Source organism: Astyanax mexicanus, chromosome 2 (genome assembly GCF_023375975.1).
Source record: "Astyanax mexicanus isolate ESR-SI-001 chromosome 2, AstMex3_surface, whole genome shotgun sequence".
Classification (NCBI taxonomy): domain Eukaryota; kingdom Metazoa; phylum Chordata; class Actinopteri; order Characiformes; family Acestrorhamphidae; genus Astyanax; species Astyanax mexicanus.
The window spans coordinates 35,717,603-35,739,237 of record NC_064409.1 but is presented as its reverse complement, the minus strand read 5'-3'; the positions used below and the strand labels follow the sequence as shown (position 1 = coordinate 35,739,237).

The 21,635-nt window shown below is 34.2% G+C and overlaps 3 protein-coding genes across 3 annotated transcripts; 2 read left to right on the top strand and 1 right to left on the bottom strand.

Moving 5' to 3' along the window:
• Nucleotides 1-46: 46 nt before the first annotated feature.
• lamtor4 (late endosomal/lysosomal adaptor, MAPK and MTOR activator 4) lies at nucleotides 47-3,066 on the bottom strand. Its single transcript, XM_015604727.3, has 4 exons — nucleotides 2,939-3,066; nucleotides 2,470-2,550; nucleotides 2,216-2,333; nucleotides 47-993 (listed from the first exon to the last, which is right to left on the bottom strand). Exons 1-4 carry the CDS (start codon nucleotides 2,939-2,941, stop codon nucleotides 896-898), a joined length of 300 nt encoding a protein of 99 aa, XP_015460213.1. The 5' UTR covers nucleotides 2,942-3,066; the 3' UTR covers nucleotides 47-895.
• Nucleotides 3,067-4,400: 1,334 nt separating this feature from the next.
• On the top strand, nucleotides 4,401-6,646 carry atp6v1f (ATPase H+ transporting V1 subunit F). Its single transcript, XM_007245010.4, has 2 exons — nucleotides 4,401-4,665; nucleotides 5,808-6,646. Exons 1-2 carry the CDS (start codon nucleotides 4,508-4,510, stop codon nucleotides 6,007-6,009), a joined length of 360 nt encoding a protein of 119 aa, XP_007245072.1. The 5' UTR covers nucleotides 4,401-4,507; the 3' UTR covers nucleotides 6,010-6,646.
• Nucleotides 6,647-8,113: 1,467 nt separating this feature from the next.
• On the top strand, nucleotides 8,114-20,738 carry zgc:193726 (uncharacterized protein LOC561161 homolog). The gene is made up of 8 exons (XM_049474275.1): nucleotides 8,114-8,180; nucleotides 10,092-10,206; nucleotides 10,321-10,380; nucleotides 12,054-12,113; nucleotides 15,405-15,464; nucleotides 17,791-17,820; nucleotides 19,888-19,911; nucleotides 20,036-20,738. The coding sequence occupies exons 2-8, from the start codon at nucleotides 10,118-10,120 to the stop codon at nucleotides 20,163-20,165; spliced, it is 453 nt and encodes a 150-aa protein (XP_049330232.1). The 5' UTR covers nucleotides 8,114-8,180; nucleotides 10,092-10,117; the 3' UTR covers nucleotides 20,166-20,738.
• The last annotated feature ends 897 nt before the right edge of the window (nucleotides 20,739-21,635 follow it).

Below are 21,635 nucleotides of genomic sequence, written 5' to 3'. Positions count from 1 at the left end.
GGGAAGGTCACAGTGTTACAGTGCTAAATGATCAACTCACAGCAGATTATTTTATAATATTTTATTCTACCTTTTAAATCAACTCCAACAACCCACAGAATGGGCTCAGCACTGTTAATAAAACACATCACGTCTCAGTTACTTCCGGGCTGACCCATCTAAGAAAACCATTTGCTTGCTTCCCCCTGCTACCCACCAGCACTTGCAATAATACTTTACTCAGAACATGAACATAAATTAGCAGAAGCAATATTAAACAGCAAAACCGAGAAATTAGTTCATGATATTACTTTTAAAAAGCAGTAATTTAATAAAGGTTTGTTAAATACAGACATTAGCTACTTTCACTTCTGGAAGAGCTGGAACAAACAAAGAATAAACAGCCTGATCTTCAGGGCTGTATAGATCATCAAACCCACAGAGAAAATTACACATATCTATAATAATAAAAGATCAGTGCCATCATCCTCAGAAAAAAGCAGAAGTGCCTCTGGATTATGTGGACAACTGGACATAACCCAAAAGATGTCATATACTTATAAAAGGGGAGCTTAATCAATTCAATTCGTTTTAAAAAGTAGTTCAAATAGGTTTTGCAAAAGTGAGACGCTGTTACAGTCACTGTGAAAATGTCACAGATATGTGCAATATTTCTGTGAAGTGTGAGAACAATTATATAGACCACATTTTCATGCCATTTATTACCACCAGTTGTGGGGGAAAATGCAACTAGAAAATGAATCCCTAACTGTAGACAAAAAAAGCACACTATAAGAATTACAGTATGACTCTTCTTAACTTTACATTGTTATCATGTTATATATGTGTGTTATTTAAACAGATGGCACTTTACAAGCGTGTGTGTAGTCCGTTAACTTGTAACGGCACCTCGCTACTAGACATTAACAGGTTCCCGTTGGTTGTTCTGCCGTTTCACTACAAAGACTTTCTGTCCAGAAATCGTCACTGCATAAATATAGTCCTCGAACATCACTGTGGACAAAAAATACAAAGAGTGTGATATTACAACATTATTATTTGTGTAAAACCAGTCATTAACTATGCATTGAATCAACTAATGATTTGAAACAGGATAACTTTAAGCAGGTTGCTCTGTGGTTTGGGCAGGTTTTGGACAGACCTTATCATTCAATGTTTTTATTATTTTGTTTTTCCCTACGTTGTCATTCAGACTATGAAGGAACACAGAAGGAATCATGTAGTAAACTTAAAAGTGTTAAACAAACCAAAATATTGTGTGAATCGTTTAGATGGGTGCTGTTAACTTGCAATTTCTTGCAGTGCAACAGAGGTAACTTTTGGTCTTCCCTTCCTGGGGTGGTTCTGATGAGAGCCAGTTTCATCATAATTTTTTCGATGGTCTTTGCAACTGCACTTGAGGATACTTTCAAATTTCTTGGAATTTTTCAGATTTAGTTCAAGTATTCAACATAAAGTATTTTTATCTTTACTTAGTTGAGTATTTCTTGCCATAATATGGAAGAACTATATGGCTATTCACTTTAAACATCTGATACTCTCAAACACATTAAGAGGCAAGAAATTCATGTAATTAACTCTTGACACGTTCAGCACAGCTGTTAACTGAAAGCCATTCCAGGTGATTCTACCTCATAAAGCTGACTGACAAAATCCAGCCAAGATGTGCAAAGCAAGAGCAAGAGTGACTCTGAGGAATCTAAAATATAAAACATATTTTGGTTTATTTAACACTTTTTACTAAATAATTCCAAGTTTTTCTTCATAGTTAAATTTAGTATTAATCTACAAGGCAGATAATTTTATCCTGATAAAAAATACACTAAATTTAATGTGTGTCCAAACCTTTGACTTTCAAACCTTTGCATATACAGATGAGGCTCAAAGATGACCAACAAACTTTGCAGCACCAAAGAGCTTCTCTCTCTAACTTTACATCTACACGGTGAAGCAGCTAGGTAGAATTGTTTAATAGAGTGAACATAGAGTGTCATACCAGCGAAACACACACTAACACACCATCACCATCAGTGTGATGCTGAGAATGATAATCTGATCATTGAAGAACAGTGTGAAAGGAGGCCGACACAATATGCAGAGAAACAGATGAAAAACACAAGCCATTAAACTAAGCTGAACTGCTTGAATTTTGAAGTGGTCTTTGAGAATCTGAACCCTGGTATACAGAGATTTATGGTCATTCAAAATCTCTAACCTGACATGCGCTTGAAAGGTGGCTCTGCTGCTCCATGAAGCCTGAAGCGACAAGCTGTTCGGACCATCTGCATGATAACCCCTGCGGTGTGCTCATCGTTCTCCAGCTCTCCTGAAGACTGAGAGGGAAAAAAGCACAGAAAAAGCCTCCTGTGAACTCTCAATTTAATGCTTATGTTCTTCAGCTCTGTTAAATTTGCTACAAGTGAAAAAAAGTCATTTTTTTGTGTACATATAGTAATGAGTAACACTTACTGCAAGTACACCATCCTCACTGATCACCAAATATCCTATCTGATCAGGTATTCTCTCCAGACCCTGAGTCAGTGCTGTGGTCTTCAGTGGAGAGAGGGAGAGGGAGAGGAAGAGAGAGAGACAGAGAGAGAGAGAGAGAGAGAGAGAGAGAGAGAGAGAGAGAGAGAGAGAGAGAGAGAGAAAATAGGACCAGCTTTATAACATTAAAACAACTTCAATCTCCAGAAGACAAACAGTGAATAAAGACACTATGTGTAACTACTGGATGTGATGTGTTGTTTAGGGGCTGTTTCAGGAGCAGCAGAGAAGAGTGAAAGAAAACTACAGAACTACAGTTATTAACAAAACACACACAGCTGACAGCTGACTACACACCCCGGAGAGCTTCTACCAACAGAACACACATCAGAGAGTCTCTATTAAAGAAAAATCTACTATTTAAAAGAGAAAATAAAGCAAATTCACACACCATGGTCGGTCCTCCCCTCAGGTCAGATCAGGAACAGATACAAACGATTATTATTTTCCGTCTTGTGTCTCTCACGTGACGCTGGAGGCTTCTTCTGTAGTGGTGAGTCACATGGTGTGTGAACACATCGCCGCCTACTGACATAAAATCATCTCCTACTACTACTTTGTGAAGTATCTTCAGTTTTTTTGTTCTACGTGCAATCAACTCGAAATAAAATAAAATAAATCAACTAAAATAAAATAATAAACTAAACTAAACTAAAACAATAATAATAATATAATATAATATAATAATAATAATAGTAATAAACTATAGTAAAATAAACTAGTAAAAAAAACAAAACAAGCAAAACCAAATAAGAAAATAAACAAAAATAAGAAAGAAAATAAGAAAGAAAATAATTAACTTAACTAAACTAATATAAAATAAGAAAACAACAATATAGTAAGAAAAAAATAATAATAAATAAAGAAAATAAAAGGAAAAACTAACTAACTAAATAAAAATAAATATAAATAAATGAAAAAAATAAACTAAAATAAACAAAATAAAAATAAATAAACAAGCAAAGCTTAATAAGAAAATAGATAAAAACAAAAAATAAATAAAGAACACTAAAATAAAAAACAAAATATAAAAAAAATAAAATAAAATCTAAATTCTATTTATAAAGCACATTTTACAACAACAAACTCTGACCAAAGTGCTGTCCAGTAATAAATAAGTTAATGAACACATATATATGTATATACATGTATATAAACATATATTTGTAATCATCTATTTATTTGGTGGGTGTCCCTTATTTTCATTTCTGATAGGTGGCGACCCTTACTACGGAAGAACACTTATTATATTTTCATTATGTATGTTCAAGTAATCATACTGTAAGAAATTTAATGAATGGGACGGCAAATGTATGAAAATTGCCTATTTGGTTGTATATAGATCAGAATTTGGTCCTATAAAACAAGAAAATCAAAGAGTTATCATATCAGACCACTAAATTAATAAAGATCCCATTCTCATGTTATAATAGCTAATGTGATATTACTATAGCATTCTGGAATAATGGGACGTTAAACCTAGAAAAAAAATGCCCATTTGGTTTTGCATAAACCAGATTTGGAGTTCTATAAAACCAGCTAATCAAACTGTTATTAAAAGATACCATTACATTCTCAAAGAAGCCTTTCTATTCTACTAATGACATAAGTATCAAGTATTACTGTAGCATTGTGGAGTAATGAGAGCTCAAACTAAGGAAAAAAAAGTGGGTTGGGGCACCACAAAGAATTTTGCCTAGGGAGCCTGGATGGCTAGCCCTGGCCCTGGGTCTGTGCATTCTGGAGTAATGCCCTGAGTAGTATCTGGCAGCAGCAGTGCTGGTGGTGTTGAGTCTGATCTGAGATCAGTCAGCTATTTTAGCTCTGCTGTGGAAGGTAAAGCGGAAGTGCTGGTCAGCTGACTGCAGCATATGATCCAGGGTGAAGACAGCAGCAGGAGTAGGCGGATAGATTTCTGTCTGTTATTTGCTGATATTTCTTCTCACCGCCGCGATCCGCCATGGCTGGACGGGGTAAGCTGATCGCAGTGATCGGGGATGAGGACACCTGCACGGGCTTCCTGCTGGGGGGGATCGGAGAGCTCAACAAGAACCGTAAACCCAATTTCTTGGTGGTGGAGAAGGACACCAGTATCACAGAGATAGAGGAGACCTTCAAGTAAGACCTTATTTTCCTCCTCCTGAGCTTCACCAGCGCCGCGCTCTGTTTCAGTCTTATCTCACCGTCCTCAGTCTGAAATGTTTATAGAGGAACTGATTTAAGCGTCGATCGTTTCCCCACTTTAGCCGTATTAGCTATGCCAACTAGCATGCTAAGCTAGCTTTATAGGCGCAGCTAAGAGCAGTAGCTAAAGGGTGCTAAACCTGCTTTAATTTACTGTTACTTGTGGGTTCGACCCATGTGTCTTTAGTTTAGTGTAACATATAGATATTTAATTAACTATTGAACGGTTAAAGAACAAATAAACTAGCAATATAAAGGCAGCTAGCCTAGCTAAACTAAAATAATCTGGGTTAGCTATTAACCTGTATGTCAGTATCCATATATACAGAGTATAGCAGTATTGTGAAGAGAGGGCTCTATAAATAAACTGGAAGTGCTTATTTAAGCATAACGTTGACATAGGTTGTCGATAAGTTAAAATGTTTTGTCAAAACCATTGTGTGTATATATATATATATATATATATATATATATATATATATATATATATATATATATATATCAATCCCCTGACCTAAACCCAACTGAGATGGGTGCAAATTATCCAATACTAAGTATCTTTTTTTTAAAGAAAGAATGTGTGCCCTTGCATTCAATAACTACTGTGACCCCTCTGAGCAGCTACAACTTCAAACATTTCTGGCAGCCCATTTGGTGTATAATTCTGCACAATAATCTGGGGAAATTTTTGGCTATTCCTCCTTACAAAACAACTTGAACTGAGTGATGTCTTGAACAGACTTCCTCTTTCCTATTCTGCCATGTACAAAGTATTTGCTTAGTGTTTGCCTGATGGAATCATGACATTTCTCAACGTGGTCTTTTCATTTTAATGGAGAGAGCTGCAGCCTGCCACAGTGCACTGTGTTGCACCAAAAGCAGCTTCATTGTATTTCTAAAAGCGTTCTGTAGATGTTAACCACAGCAGTGTAAATAAACATGCTGGACAGTGTAACACAATTAAAGATGATGTCCATTCACCCTATTGGTTCCCTGCATAATGTTATATAAGATATTTGTTGTAGATCAAAATCTGGTTTACAAGTATCATTTATTTTGTTTATTTATTGAAACAGGAGTTTCCTGGCTCGCAGTGACATTGGCATCATCCTCATCAACCAGTTCATTGCAGAGATGATCCGCCATGCCATCGATGCCCATATGCAGTCCATTCCCGCTGTGTTGGAAATCCCGTCAAAAGAGCACCCATACGACGCTTCCAAGGACTCCATCCTGCGCAGGGCCAAGGGCATGTTCTCTGCAGAAGATTTCCGATAAGAAAAAGAACTGAAAGAATTAAGACCTAGACATGGCAGGAGATGGGAGAGGAATAGCGCTAGATGAAGAGCAGCTGATATTTGATGGATTTCTCTCCCATATCTTGCCTGAGTTGGTTTAAATACAGAATACTTCTGTAAGTGTTAATGTGTATGTTATTTAGTGTCTTTGTCTGTTATGTTGGATAAAGTGAAATGGGGTAAGTGTGTACCAGTGATCGAACACCTAACTGGATTGTGTAACTTGTGATTCTGTGATTCCAAATATTTTTTCAGTCACATTTAAATTATAAATGGTATATGTAAATTATAAAATGATATAATCTATAAATCTGTAAGTTTATTTATTTAGACTGAGCTGTCAAACATTCCATTTTACTTACAGCAACTTCCATTTAGGAGTGTATAATCAAATTATGAACAAATATTAATATTTATACAATTATTAATCAAATATTATACATATTATTATATACATATATTAGGTGACCTGATGATAATACATCCTGCTTTGTTTTGTTTTTGTATTTGATTAATCCTTCAATATTACTTCATGTCCATACATATGTGCGTTAACTTATTTGTTAATAACTGCAAGAGAGAGTCTCATGTTCATTAAAGAGCATATGTCAAATCTGGTTTCATTGTGACAGTTTTTTCTTTTCTCACCAGAAATTTGTGCATTATTTTGATTTCTTCCTAGGCCCTAAAATAGATTGGATGGATAACTTTAATACTTTCGGATACATTTCGAAAGGAACTGATGCAATCATTGGAGAAAGGAAAAAAATAGCTTGTTCACGAATAAGAAACAAAATGGTCTGCATTGTGGTGCAAAATATGGTGTAAAAATATTCTAGATCTTTTCAAGACATAACAATGAGATGTAGTTGGATCAGGTTGCTTCTCTTCAGTAAAGCAAAACCCCCGGCAATACCACATAATACATTCATACCAGTGCCACACACAAAATTAACACTACTATTTTAGTGTCATTCCTGTATGGAAATGAACACAACACAACACTTACCTGTCCTATCTATGCATTGTATGTGAGCACCAGTATGGAGACTGACAAAGCTCTTGCTGTGATTGACAGTGATATGCATGTATCTAGAAGTTCATCTCTGTATGCTCTTCTTTCATCACTGATGATATTGCTTCTTTGATGCACTTTGCTGCACCAAGTAAAGAGGAGCCTAACTTTACCTACACTACACAAGCTGTAAAACTGGTTTTTACATTTCATGGGAGGCACCAACAGATTCCAAAAACCCATTTCTTTCTCCCCTGTGTTTGGTCAGCTCTACTGTACTGTAAATAAAAACATGAACACTTTATTATATAAGAAAACATCACAGCTTTGTTTATACACTTGTCCATTATCAGCTTCACTGATTATACAGGAACACTGTAGTTCTACGATTACAGACTGTAGTCTCTCGGTTTCTCTGCACACTTTATTATCCTTCTTTCAGACTGTTCTTCGGTGGTCTGGACCCCATAGGACAACCACAAAGCAGGTATTACGTATTTGGGTGGTGGGTCATTCTCAGCATTGCAGTGACACTGACACATGATAAGGATAATGGTAAACATACCTTTATATCTTTTTGCAAGTTATCTCTTCATTTATACTTGTACCCACCTACAGTTCCTGTACTTAACATTCATTAGGGCAGCATTCATAGGGTACAATGATTTGCACGATGCGAAAATGGAAATCAGATATAAACACAGAATACACACGTAAATACACAGAATTAGAAAACCTAAAAACAGTGATGGCACTGTATACAGGTGCTGGTGTTCTGACCTTCATAACTGAAGACCAAAGTAACGTATAGACATCATACACACAGGGTTTGAATTACGGGGGGTATTGACCCCCCCAATTAAGACTTCAACCCCCCTAAAGGGGTAAATACAATAGTCTGGGGGGTCAAAACATTTAAATATATTTCTTACATATAATGTTAAATACTACAAAAACAATACAGTATCTATGCCTGGAAGAATATTGTAATACGATTTTTAAGCACCCCTAAAGTGGATCATACCATTCCGTGTTAATAAGCGTTACTCTGATTTACCTGTCTGCTGCCTCATTATTCGCCAGGTGGCTTGTGTGTAAGTTAAGGTACGCGCGCTGCTCAAGCTACAGCGTTACGTGTAAGTAGCTTGTTATCTACTTAGCTTTTTTAAATATGCACTTTAAACAAACTTTTCCTTACATAAATAACTCAACATGAACTTGCTGCCCCACCTTAATGCTGCTAATTTACCATTCCGCCTTAAATTCTGCTGTCGCGGCACACAGGCTTAGCGCTTTTAAGGTGGAACAGAACATTCAAATAAGAATCCACGTCCCCCCCTTCTCAGTTGAGACTACCAACTATTGTATTATATTTACACGCGTTAAGAAACACTTGACCCCCCCAATTATCATTGTATAATTCGCACCCTGCATACACATTATATTAAACAGCAGAACCTACCTTATGTATCATTCTGATATCAAAAATCAGCAATTAATTAATCTTGAAAACAGTTAGCATCCAAGCTAACATGTTCCAATCATTGGTGCTGAGTTCGGCATTCAGCCACTGCCTGCATTCTGGTTTTCTGAGGTGAATAACTAAACACTTATTTTTTTGGACCAGTATATTTGGTTTGTTTCCAATAATAGAGAACTGTATGTGTAAATGAGAAGGTTAAAAACAGTCAAACTGACCCAATATTACTTTTTTCTTTTTCACATGTCTCTAAATGTTGGTGTAATGAAGTCTCAATACTACAGCTCACACTGGAACAAGAAGCAAAGGACTTGTTACTCATGATTGCCACTGAGTAACACCACCACAGTAAACCATTTTTTTCCCTGTCATTACAGACACAAAATCATATCTCTTATAATGTGTATCTACTAGGGGTGGGTGATATGGCCCTAAAATAATTCCACGATTTTTATCAGATTTGTTACAGAAGTCAATAATCCAGAATGTCATGATACTAATAATGCACTCCATTTATCTCCATATATCCAGGACTGAAGACAAATGAATTATACTGGGCACTGGATACTGTCTCTAGTATCTAGACATATAATGGGAAATGAGAACATTGTGAGAAACAGCAAAAAAAAAAATAGTACCCTGATGTGATAAATAGGGGTGGGTGATATGGCATGATATTTCAGGGTATAATATCATTCACAATATTAAAAAATGTTGGTGATATACGATATAGCACACCCCTAGTATCTACAATTCTTTACTATCTGCTAAACAGAGTATTAGCAGTAATTTTCATTCTCCAAATGATTTCTCCCATTAGGGAATCCTGTCCAGTGTCAAATTTGTACATGTGCCACATCCTTTGGCTCAAGCCAGTCAGTTCAGTAATGCTTCAGTTTACCTCAATAAGGTTACCTTAAATGTAAGACAGAGCTGGTTTACTTTTTTTCTAGTACTGAAATAAACTAAAAAAAGTTATTTGTCAGGTCAAACAAAGTCAACAAAAGTTGGATTTGATATTTAGCATATATCAGTGATCTTTACAGAAGACATCCAGTAGAGTTATTTTAGATGCTCATGTGTGTTAGCAATGTAAAGAGCCTGGAGCAGTAACCCACAGACTTTTAGATGCAGATGTGTGTGTCTGTGTGTGATCAGCATAGGTGTCGGTCAAATTTCCTGGTGAGAAAATAACAGAAATACTTGTTTTCTGAGAAAAGTGAGAGTTTGTAGCAGTGAAAGCAGGAGAAAACCAAGGTCATTCACACAGAGCAGCAGGGTAACACTCAAAACCCTGGTTATAGACATGTTCTCATGGCAAGTTAACAGTGAAATGTGATTTATTGGGTGGCTCTGTCACTGTGAGGGGCCAGCAATGTCCATGACATCGAGACAGACCAATTAATCTGCCCTAATGTTTTTGTTTTTTATGTGAATACGTGTGTCCTTGTTGTGTCCATGATAAACACTGGTCAGGTCCGTGAGAAATATCTGTGGAGATAAACAATCATTGTTTCAGTGTGGGAGTGATTATAGTGTATAAAGGTGATCCAGTTGTCTGTTTCAGCCCCATTTGGTCACTACGTTTCCAGCATGCTCTGTACCTGGCCTTTCAGTTTACTTCTCCTGGGTTCGGTTTTGGGATCACCCCTCTTCCATAATCGCACAAAAAATAGTACAAGGTAAGAAGACACAATGACTATGAATATCTACAGAACATATTGTGATGTCTGTTTGAGAAGGAGTAGTATGGATGCATGAAAAACATTAATGGCAATTTCTATTTCTTTTTGTAGTGATCATGTTGTACCTCCTCATGCCATTAACCCACAGGACAACTCATCCAACTCAGTTGTGTAAGTATAATGCTGTTTTATTCTTCAAGTGAATTGAACACTTGTATTTACAGTGAGATTATCTGTTAAAAAACTGCTGTTTATTGTTGATGTACTCCTTTAGCAGCATATTCCAGTATCCTCATTATCTTTCTGCAACTTTTCTGAAATGTGTTCATTTAAAGGCACTTACAGAATACTCAAATACTCAAGTTGGCTTTAATATTCACCCAGCATCTTTTAACAAATGTAGGAATATTTTTAAGCTCAAAAAAGTGATTAAAATATAAAAAGTGTAATTTTTAGCAAATTACTTATTTAACTTAATTTGTGTCAGTCCACATGGAAATACTGGAATTCCTATAGACCAAAACAACAAACTAACAAACATTCCACACATCTATAAATAATAGTCAATTAAAGATACAAGACATTCAGTGTAGTTCAGATAGTTTTAGCGTAGGCCTCTAAACAGAGTACATAATGGCAGCTTTATTAAAACATTAAAAGTGGAATTTATCAGCCTCAAGTGTTACTTAATGCAGTTTTACAGTATGCTTTAAGCATTGATGAAGTAGTGTCCTGCTTAATTTTAGTAATAATAATTAAAGCATTTAAATAATTTTAGGAGCTTTTTTTTATTTTCAGGAAAAGTCAAGTATTTGATTTAATTTTTTAATTTTGGATCTTATTGGTTAATTCATCATAATATCAGACCCATTTCTGAATATTGATACCATTTTTCAAAATTGAATCATACAAATTTAGTGACCAACCTATTCATGTTTGAATTTTGTAAATTCTTATTGTGGGAACATGACTAAATATTTTAAAGTTAAAATCATGATTTAACACTATTGACACAACAACAATTTTCCAACTATTATTAACATTTTATCTAGAAATCAGGTCAGAACAGTTTTTATGGAACATAAAACATTAATTTAAGAATTAATATTTGAATGGTCAAATGGTTGGAACAGACTTAGTCTATCTCAAGCATTCTTACATTCTGTAACCAAGGTGAGATGAACAAACACACAGAAGTTTAGGAACTTCACGCGTTAAAGTGAAGGGCAAAGTGCTGTAAGGAACTTTTCACAGATTTTACTACTATAACAAACATAATTATGGGTTCTTTTGAGATATTTTACCCAATGTGTAATTGTGTAATTTACTATGAAAAACCTGGAAAAGTAAAAGTTATCAAAATAGATTTGTTTTTTGCTCAACTATGATACATTAATGTATTTTAAACATAATACTTAAAACAAGCAAAACATTTTACTACCATGAAAAAAACTATTTTACAAAAATATTTTAAGTAAATGTTAAACATTCTAATAAAATGTTAAGTCATTTTACCTGACATTTTTGTAAATAAGCAGGTAAACATGTGTTTATATCAATGTTTTTCATAATAAAATCATACACTGTACTTACTTACTTCTGCCAATAGATCTCAGTATGTATGGAAACACATATGAAAGAAAAAAGCAAATAATTTACAACAATTCCACAGCAGGGGTTTTGACATTTAATTTTTTATACTTTTAGAAGTCACAGTAGCTGAACAGTGAATAATGAAGTGTGCTGTGAGACACAGTCAGAAATAACACATGAATGTACACTGGTGACTAACGAGTGATTATGGCATCTGCATGACTTGGCATGTGGTGATCATTTTTCCACAGTGGCTGTGAGGGCCCCTCCTGTGGTTCCTCCCACAACTATACTGTTCTAGATACTGCAGAGTGAGTATACTGTGCACTGCCATATGCAGAATGCATTGTCATGTGTTATTCCTGTGTGTTTGTACAGATAATTTTATATATTTATTAAATTCCTCCATGCTATAGTTGATCAGATTACTAACAGGAGTCTGTGTACAGATGTAGCTGGAACAAAAACATGCAGAGAACAAGACAGTAATGTCAATAGACCTCGATTTAGACCTTGACCGTGATTATCATGCTATCAGGCTTCACCTTGAACATCATGTCATCTGAGAAAGAAAGTACTAGCTGTGATATTTTAACACAGCACACAGAGGGTCCTATTGAAGGCCACTGGTGTCTATCTGTGTGGCAGATCTAAATGACAGGTTTTGTTGGGTGTTGCTGGTATGCAGAGGTCAGAACTTATCAAAAGTGTTTGAGGGAAGACTATCAGCCGCTCACTCGAGCACATGATGAGAATATGTTAGCACATCCACAAATATTATCTTGTCTATCATTGACTCATGTTGCTTCTTATGACAGGGTTTATGTACCAAAAACAGGAATAATTTGGAAATAAGTATTTCCCAAACCAGTTCTTATTCCTTACAGTCCCTTACAAAATTAATCAAATCTGAAATGGAAATGACCACTGTTTCGAACAGCAGCCTTACCTAAAAAAAAACTGTCCTCCTTCTATCATTGCCATAAAAGATTGAAGCTAAACTGCTTCTCATTCACTTTTTATCTAAAATCAAGGCTATTAAAATTAGTTTATCTTATTTCTCTCTCTCTCTCTCTCTCTCTCTCTCTCTCTCTCTCTCTCTCTCTCTCTCTCTCTCTCTCTCTCTCTCTCTCTCTCTCTCTCTCTCTCTCTCTATACAGAGAGACTCTTGATATTTCACATGATTTCCATCCTAAAATGTTATCATATAAAGGAAAATGAAAGCAATAGAGATGTTTTGTATTGTTCATTATTTTGGTCATTGTAAAAAAAGTATTTTGTCTTTCCTGCACTGTAACAACGGATACAGTATAATAGTTTCAATAATTTACTGGAGAGAAATTTGAGATTTTTTAGAAGTGCCAACTTAAATGCAAAATGCAGACTTTGCAATGTTAATTTTTTTTGTATGTAATGGATAATGGTTAATTTAAATAACTGTAATTATATACAAACACTAAGATACAGCATCAGTTTTAAACAACCCCCAGTGGCTGGATTATACAAACTGGAAAAGGAAGATCACTGAAAAGTAATTGCAGGTTAGAGTGCATTTTAAGTTTTTAGTCATGCTGATCATTTAAGAGATATCATGTTTGTAATAGCTCATCTCTGTTCACAGATAATTATTTCATCAATTATTTTGTTAAATTTAATTTTTGCTCATGGTGGTGCACTGAATTAATTATTTGTACTTTTTATTAATCTATTTTCTAACCTTTTTTACATTTTTGTGCTACATATTTATTTGTGTAGTTAATTCGGTCCTTTGTTTAATTATAGTAGTACTAATAAAAATAATGGAAATTTTATTTAACAAGCATAATCATAACTGCCTCATAAACATTTAATATGTGTCACATATATACCATGCGCTGACCTATCTTAATGGGTAGTAGCGCATTAAAACTAAAAACACTTGTGAAGCAGCTGAGAAGCAGTTGTGTCACTGCTGATTTGGGGTGCATATTTTTTTCTGTATAGAAGGCTACATTATTATCAAAATGTTTTCAAGATAGCAGGTTACAACAAAAACAATCCACCAAGGTCTAGATGTCATTGTCCTCATCACTAGTTAAGTAAATATTACATACATTACTTCAAAACATTGTAGCATATGCAGCCTGCAGATACAGATCATATTAGTTGGAAAACAAATTAGTAAGTGAATTTTTATGTAGATCAGAACTCACTTTTATGCTTATTGCAAGCTTTTCATAGTATATATTTTTTTACAGTATTTCCTCTGTATATATTTCTACTTAAAATGAAAAGAGTAGGCTGGTACTTGAAGTGCGTGATGTGCCTGTGAACAGTCTGTTTGTTTTTACAGCAAAGTTTTTAACTTTCAAGTTAGTAAGTTTGTTTTAAATCAAATGAACACAGGATGAAGATGACAGTTGTAGCTCCAGGATGATGATGCTTTTTTTTTTTTTTTTTACGTGATTTTACGTGCCAGGGTTTCATTGCTTGCAGACAAAGATATCCCTAATGGCCTCCAGGTGTTTATAAATAGCCGTAGTGCTTGTACATTTTCTGTACATTTGTAACATTCTACAACAAGTAAACTTATAGTCTTATTTATATGACAGCTTATAGTCTTGCTCAAAATAATGATTAAAAAAGATCTATTTAAGTAGAATACATGAATTATCTGTTTTTAAACAGCTTTTAGTTACACTAGCTATTAAAAAGGTTTCTGACTGTAGTAAATTATGTAAATTCATATTGGTTCTTATTAGGTAATTCTTCATAATATCACATAAGAGCCCACACCCATTTCTGAATATGGATATCGATTTTAAAACATGTTTGAATTTCTGTTATTCTTATTGTGGTTAAAATCATGATGTACCAACAACAATTTCATAACTATTATTAACATTTTATCTAGAAATCAGGTCAGAACTAGTTGTATGCAAAGTAAATCATTAATTTAAGAATTAATATTTGAATGGTCAAATGGTTGGAACAGACCAAAAAAAAAAACACCTTTAAAAGAAGCTAGTTTATCTCCAGCACTAACCCAGCTCATTTATTATTCTTTTTTTACATAATACTAATAATGTATTTAGTAGTCACAAAAATACTTTATTAAGTAAATGTTAAATTGTCTAAGATTGATTTTTTTTAATCAGACTCAAAAAATATGCCATTTTTTTTTCTTCTCATTTTTGTTTAATAAGCAAGTAAACATGTGTTTAAATTAGTGTTTTTCAAAGTTTACAAGGTTTTTTCTCTCTCTTGTAAGGCTGCTGATTTGGAGAAAAGTGTTTTTCATTGGACAGCGACGTTATGTTACTAGGTCTCAGTACACATGGAAACACATATGAAAGACAAAAACATACTGAAAAAGTATATAATCTACAATAATTCTCCACATATCTACAAATAATAATCAATTAAACTTGTGTGACTTTCAGATTTTTTTAGCAGAGGTTTTGACATTACATTTTTTATACTTCACAGTCACAGTAGCTGAACAGTGAATAATGAAGTGTGCTGTGAGACACAGTCAGAAATAACACATGAATGTACACTGGTGACTAACGAGTGATTATGGCATCTGCATGACTTGGCATGTGGTGATCATTTTTCCACAGTGGCTGTGAGGGCCCCTCCTGTGGTTCCTCCCACAACTATACTGTTCTAGAGACTGCAGAGTGAGTATACTGTGCACTGCCATATGCAGAATGCATTGTCGTGTGTTATTCCTGTGTGTTTTTACAGATAATTTTATATATTTATTAAATTCCTCCATGCTATAATTGATCAGATTACTAACAGGAGTCTGTGTACAGATGCAGCTGGAACAAAAACATGCAGAGAACAAGACAGTAATGTCAACAGACCTCGATTTAGACCTTGACCGTGATTATCATGCTATCAGGCTTCACCTTGAACATCATGTCATCTGAGAAAGAAAGTACTAGCTGTGATATTTTAACACAGCACACAGAGGGTCCTATTGAAGGCCACTGTTGTCTATCTGTGTGGCAGATCTAAATGACAGGTTTTGTTGGGTGTTGCTGGTATGCAGAGGTCAGAACTTATCAAAAGTGTTTGAGGGAAGACTATCAGCCGCTCACTCGAGCACATGATGAGAATATGTTAGCACATCCACAAATATTATCTTGTCTATCATTGACTCATGTTGCTTATTATGACACTATTTGGGTTTATGTACCAAAAACAGGAATAATTTGGAAATAAGCATTTCCCAAACCTCTTCTTATGCCTTAATCAGCTGCCATAAAAGCTTGAAGCTAAACTGCTGTAGGCCAGACACACTTGCTCATTACTTTAAAAAAAATCTAAAATCAAGGGTATTAAAATTAGTTTATCCTACTTCTTTTGAAGTAACAGTCTTTTCTTTCCAAATCTTTCTCTCTCTGTTAATACAGAGAGACTGTTAATATTTCACATGATTTTCAATCCCAAGTCTTTTGTATTTCCTGCACTGTAACAACAGGTACAGTATAATAGTTTAAATAATTTACTGGAGAGAAATTAGAGAAGATTATAAAAGGTTTAGAGAAGGTTTGTTCAGAAGTGCCATTCTAAATGCCAACCCCTTAATAAGCAATATTTCTAAAGTAACCTTTTCACATAGTCTACTTTACACACAACCCCGAATCAAATGTAGCACATGCAGGGGGAGAAAGCACGCACACATGCATGTACACCCGCTTATGCCAGCACAGTCATTCTGAATTTTTTGTGAGTCTCCCTTTGTAGGTGGCAAGTGTGGCAGCAGTTTATTATTTTTCATCCAGGGTAAAAAAAAACCCCAAAAAAAACAAACATATACAAATTTAGAATTTGCCTTTTCTAAGATATGACCAAAATGGATAATGGTAAATTATGAAACTGTAATCATATACAAACAATAAGATACAAACTCAGTTTGATGAAACCCCCGTTTAAAAAATAGCTGGATTATACAAACTGGAAAAGGAAGATCACTGAAAAGTAAATGCAGGTTAGAGTATAACCTGGCATAAAGTGAATCTGGCAGCTGTTCTTTATATTGTGGCAAAATTTCCAGAGGTGTCAAGTAACGATATACAAATACTTCGGTGTCTTACTTAATTAGAAATGGTGGGTATTGATACTTTACTGGAGTAATTATTTTTTAGCAAAACTTTTTACATTTACATTGCAAAACTTATATTTTCACGTAATCATCATTAAAAAATAACTTTATAAAACCCAATCCAGATAAATCTCTCCATGATGGAGTGAATTTAATTGATGAGACGTATACACATATACCATTCTGACACCCTATTGTTTTTCACATGATCCATTACATCTGCACACGTTATGTCCCACTTCAGCAAGAACATAGCAGATGTATGTAGCCTAGTATGAGTGCAGGATAGATTCCTTACATAAGTTTTACTTTTATACTTAAAGTAGTTTTTAATCCAATACTTAAGTAAAAAGTTAACATTCTACAACAAGTAAACTGATAGTCTTTTTTATATGACAGTTAACAGTCTTACTCAAAACAATGGAAATGTAAGTGGAATACATGAATGTTCTGTTTTTAAACAGCTTCTTTTTTTAGATAGCTAATCTAGCTATACAAATTGTTAATAACTGGAGTAAATCATGCAAGAAAAAAATGGCAATAATCTATCATCCCTCCTACCAGAAAGTTTTTTAAAGACATTTTCTGTCTGCCAAAACACAAAGAAGTACGTTTCTAAGTACGTACTTTTCTAAGACTACTATATAAATATAATATACAGTGTAGTATAATATATATAATCTTTACTTTTAATTATGCTAACTTAGTTTGGCAATTTCCCTGCATAAACATGCATGATATAGATCTGCATTTTGAATGTGTTAATGATCAGGTTTAAAAAGTGTATTTAAATAGAAACTGGAAACTGGAACCCTGGCATGTTGTTCCAATACAACAAAACGTGATGCTCCTCTTAAATTCAAGTAACAATTTCTTTTCTTCATTTTTCTTAGTATGCAAAGTCCCACTGGAAGATTAAGTCTGTAAGTTGATCTTTAAATCTTTAACACTGATCTTCAGTCAGTGAGTAATTGATTTTCTCAAGCTGAGTTTAAACATAAAATAAGAGAAATAATTCTGTGATGAAATGTGATGATCACAGCAGGATCTTGCCTCAACCATACAGAGGCTGCTTATTACATATTGCCGTGCATCACCTGTCCGAAAAGCTGCAGACTGGGGATGAGAAGGCTGGTTACACCTGGGACCCTTACGGCGTAGGGAAGAGATAAGGGCCAAAAAGGAGGAGGAGCCTTATGTCACATTTGTTGCTGAAACGATCTTCTGCATGTATCTACTGACTTAGAAAGCAATAAAATAATATTTACTCGTAATGCAATGATTTAAACACATAAAGCTTGTTTAATATTTACAACTCAGTATATTACAACTGCACTATATTGCATTATAGACTTCCTTACATAAGTTTTACTTTTATACTTAAAGTAGTTTTTAATCCAGTACTTTTACAATTTTACTTGAGTAAAAAGCTTGAGTTGATACTTTTTTAAACCCTAGTATCTATACTTCTACCTGAGTAATGAATGAAAATACTTTTGACACCTTTGAAATTTTTTTTAAATTAATGAATAAATAAACAAAAATACCTCAAAACTAATTAGAATGTATATTTTACTGAATGATTTTGGAGATACAAGGTTTGATGTTAGTTTTTAGTCATGCTGGTCTGCAGTGATCCTGCACTACAAGTTGTTATTTCAGAGATATCATGTTTGTAATAGCTCATGTCAGTAAATATTAAATTAATTATTTTGTTTAATAAAAATAATTAATTGTTTAATAAAATTTTTAATTTCATGTGAATATACTGAATTAATTATTTATACATTTTATGCATCTATTATTTATCTTTTTCTATATATTTATTCCGGTAGATAATTAGGTAAAATGTTGTAGTAGTAGTTCTAATAACTAATAAAAAATAATTAAAAATTAATTTAACAAGCATAATCGTAATTGCCTCATAAACATTTAATATGTGCCACAGATATACCATGCGCTGATATGTTGAGAGTTCAGATGTCAGGGTACATAACTGTTTTCAAAACATTTTAGTGTAGCACATGCAGCCTGGAGATACAGATCAAATTAGTTGGAAAACAAGTTAGTAAATTAATTTTCATGTAGATCAGAACTCTGTTAAACTGTGATGTTTTTTGCAAGCTTTTCCCTATTCATTTTTGCAGTATTTTCTCTGTACTTATTTCTCCTTAAAATGACAAAAGTCGGCTGTTCCTTGAAGTGCGTGATGTGCCTGTAAACAATCTGTTTGTTTTTACAGCTACATTTTTAAACTTCATAGTTAGTAAGTTGGTTTCCAATCAAATGAACACAGGATTAAGTTGTTGCTTCATGATGAGGCTGCTTTTTACATGAGTTTCATTGCTTGCAGACAAGGATATCCATAATGGCCTCCAGGTGTTTAGATACAGCTGTAGTGCTTGTACATTTTCTGTACATTTATAACATTCTACAACAAGTAAACTTATAGTCTTATTTATATGACAGCTTGCAGTCTTCTGTATATATTTTTACTCAACATGACAACTTAAAATGCATTTTTAAACAGCTATTAGCTAAACTAGCTATGAAAAAAGTAAATAAAAATGTTTCTAACTGCAGTAAATCATGTAAAAGTAAAAAAAAAAAGGAATTTATCTATCACCCCTCCTGCCAAGATCGGAGTGTTAATTTACACATAAACTTTGGTAATTAACTGTTTTGTAACTTACAGAAAATAGAGTTCTTTTTCTGGCACTACTGTTTTTTTTTTTTTAAATATAGGCATACTGTAGTTCAGGGTTGCCCAGTTGTAGTCCTGAAGAGTCTGTTGCCAACATAGTTTGGCTATTTCCCTGCAAAAAAAAAACATGATTTATATCTGTATTTTAAATGTGTTAATGGTCAGGTTTAAAGAGTGTTTAAACAGGGAACTTTAACAGAGGAACCCTGACATGTTGCTCCAACACAACAAAACACGATGCTCCTCTTAAATTTAAGTAACAAATTTTTTTCTTCATTTTTCTTAGTTTGGAAAGTCACTCTAGAGGACAGTAAGTTGATCTTTAAATCTTTAACACTGATCTTCCCTCAGTGAGTAATTGATTTTCTCAAGCTGACTTTAAACATTGATTCTGTGATGGAATGTGATGATCACTGCAAATGTGTGTTTTTAAGGATCTTGCCTCAACCATACGGAGGCTGCTTATTACCTACATGCGCCCTGCATCACCTGTCCGAAAAGCTACAGAGTGGGGATGAGAAGGCTGGTGACACCTCGGACCCTTACGGCGTAGGGAAGAGATAACGGCCAAAAAGGAGGAGGAGCCTTTTGTCACATTTGTTGCTGAAACGATCTTCTGCATGTATCTACTGAGTTAAAAAGCAATAAAATAATATTTACTATTAATACTACATTTATAACATTCTATAATATTGTCAACATTACAGTTGCTGGACAAATATTACACCACAAGAGGGCACCCTCACTATCTAACATTTAAATTACTACATGTATGGACTATTAAAAAAGTAAATATGACAACAATCAGAGTTTAAGGTTATGTCTCTTATAAATAAATAAGAAACCACTTAAAAATTATGAATTTCTTTCATTTTTACCAAATTGAAAACCTCTGGAATATAATCAAGATGAAGATGGATGATCACAAGCCATCAAACCAATCTGAACTGCTTGATTTTTTTGCACCAGGAGTGGCACAAAGTTATCCAAAAGCAGTGTGTAAGACTGGTGGAGGAGAACATGCCAACATGCATGAAAACTGTCATTAAAAACCAGGGGTCATTTCACCATTTTTTTTATTATTATTATTACATTTGCAACTGTCAAAATATAATAAATAAACTTACCTAAACTTAATTTTTAAATCAATATTTTACTAAATACAATTCAAACATTTCATGTTCTCCAAACGTTTTATTTTGTTATGTTTTTTTTATTTTTATCCATTTCCAAACTTGCAGATTTTGTGGATGATTCTTGTTACTGATCTAAAAAAATTTAAGTAAGGTAGAGAGTGGACAGGCGGCTTCAAGTGTTCTGTAGGAGTCTCTAAAGCTCTCAAAGTTTTCAGAATGTAAATAATTTATTTTTCTGAAGGGTTTTTTATCATCTGCACGTGTTCTCCACATATGGGCTCAAGCCTGGTAAGGGGTTAAAGCTATACATGCACATGTTGAATTTTAAGGGGTTAAAGCTATACAAGCACATGTTGATTTTTTTTGTAAACCAAAAGTGTTAAACCAATTATATATATACTACTACCACATTTAGATTTGAGGACAGATCTGCACAATCTGTATTGTACTGATTTTGAATCAGTGTTCTCAAGTCTCACGCTTTGAGCGTGTGACACACGCACCTCAGCGAGTTTACACGCTCACACGCCACACATGGTATTTCTCACGCTTGCCAATCCATCGGCTGTATATTATAATGTACTTTTGTTGAGTAGGGTGACCATATTTTTATTTGGGTAAACCAGGACACCTGGCTAAATGACGTCAACACCTAATTTGCATAATACATGTTTTTGAAGCTGTAAAGGATTAAGGTTGTGGGAGTGAAAAAAGTGAGTAAAAAACACCCTAAATATGTTAGAAATTATGCAAATGAACAACTTCTGTTGCTTTTTAAATAGGCCGTCACTTTTTTACAGTAACTTCATTTTTACGTGAATTACATAAATGAGTTTTTTGCCGTGTTCTTAAATGTTATTATAAGAGCAGCAGTTAGACTGAACTGTTATTCCACGTT

Bases quoted from the DNA above. Each gene is read 5' to 3' on its own strand.
- lamtor4 (XM_015604727.3), bottom strand. The intron at 2,334-2,469 runs GTAAGTGTTACT...TTTCCCTCTCAG, and splicing joins GTGAGGATGGTGTACTTGCA to TCTTCAGGAGAGCTGGAGAA. The intron at 994-2,215 runs GTTAGAGATTTT...TTTTGTCCACAG, and splicing joins ACCTTTCAAGCGCATGTCAG to TGATGTTCGAGGACTATATT.
- atp6v1f (XM_007245010.4), top strand. From the start codon at position 4,508: ATGGCTGGACGGGGTAAGCTGATCGCAGTGATCGGGGATGAGGACACC. The intron at 4,666-5,807 runs GTAAGACCTTAT...TTATTGAAACAG, and splicing joins GAGATAGAGGAGACCTTCAA to GAGTTTCCTGGCTCGCAGTG.
- zgc:193726 (XM_049474275.1), top strand. From the start codon at position 10,118: ATGCTCTGTACCTGGCCTTTCAGTTTACTTCTCCTGGGTTCGGTTTTG. The intron at 12,114-15,404 runs GTGAGTATACTG...ATTTTTCCACAG, and splicing joins ACTGTTCTAGATACTGCAGA to TGGCTGTGAGGGCCCCTCCT. The intron at 17,821-19,887 runs GTAAGTTGATCT...CATTTTTCTTAG, and splicing joins CCCACTGGAAGATTAAGTCT to TTTGGAAAGTCACTCTAGAG.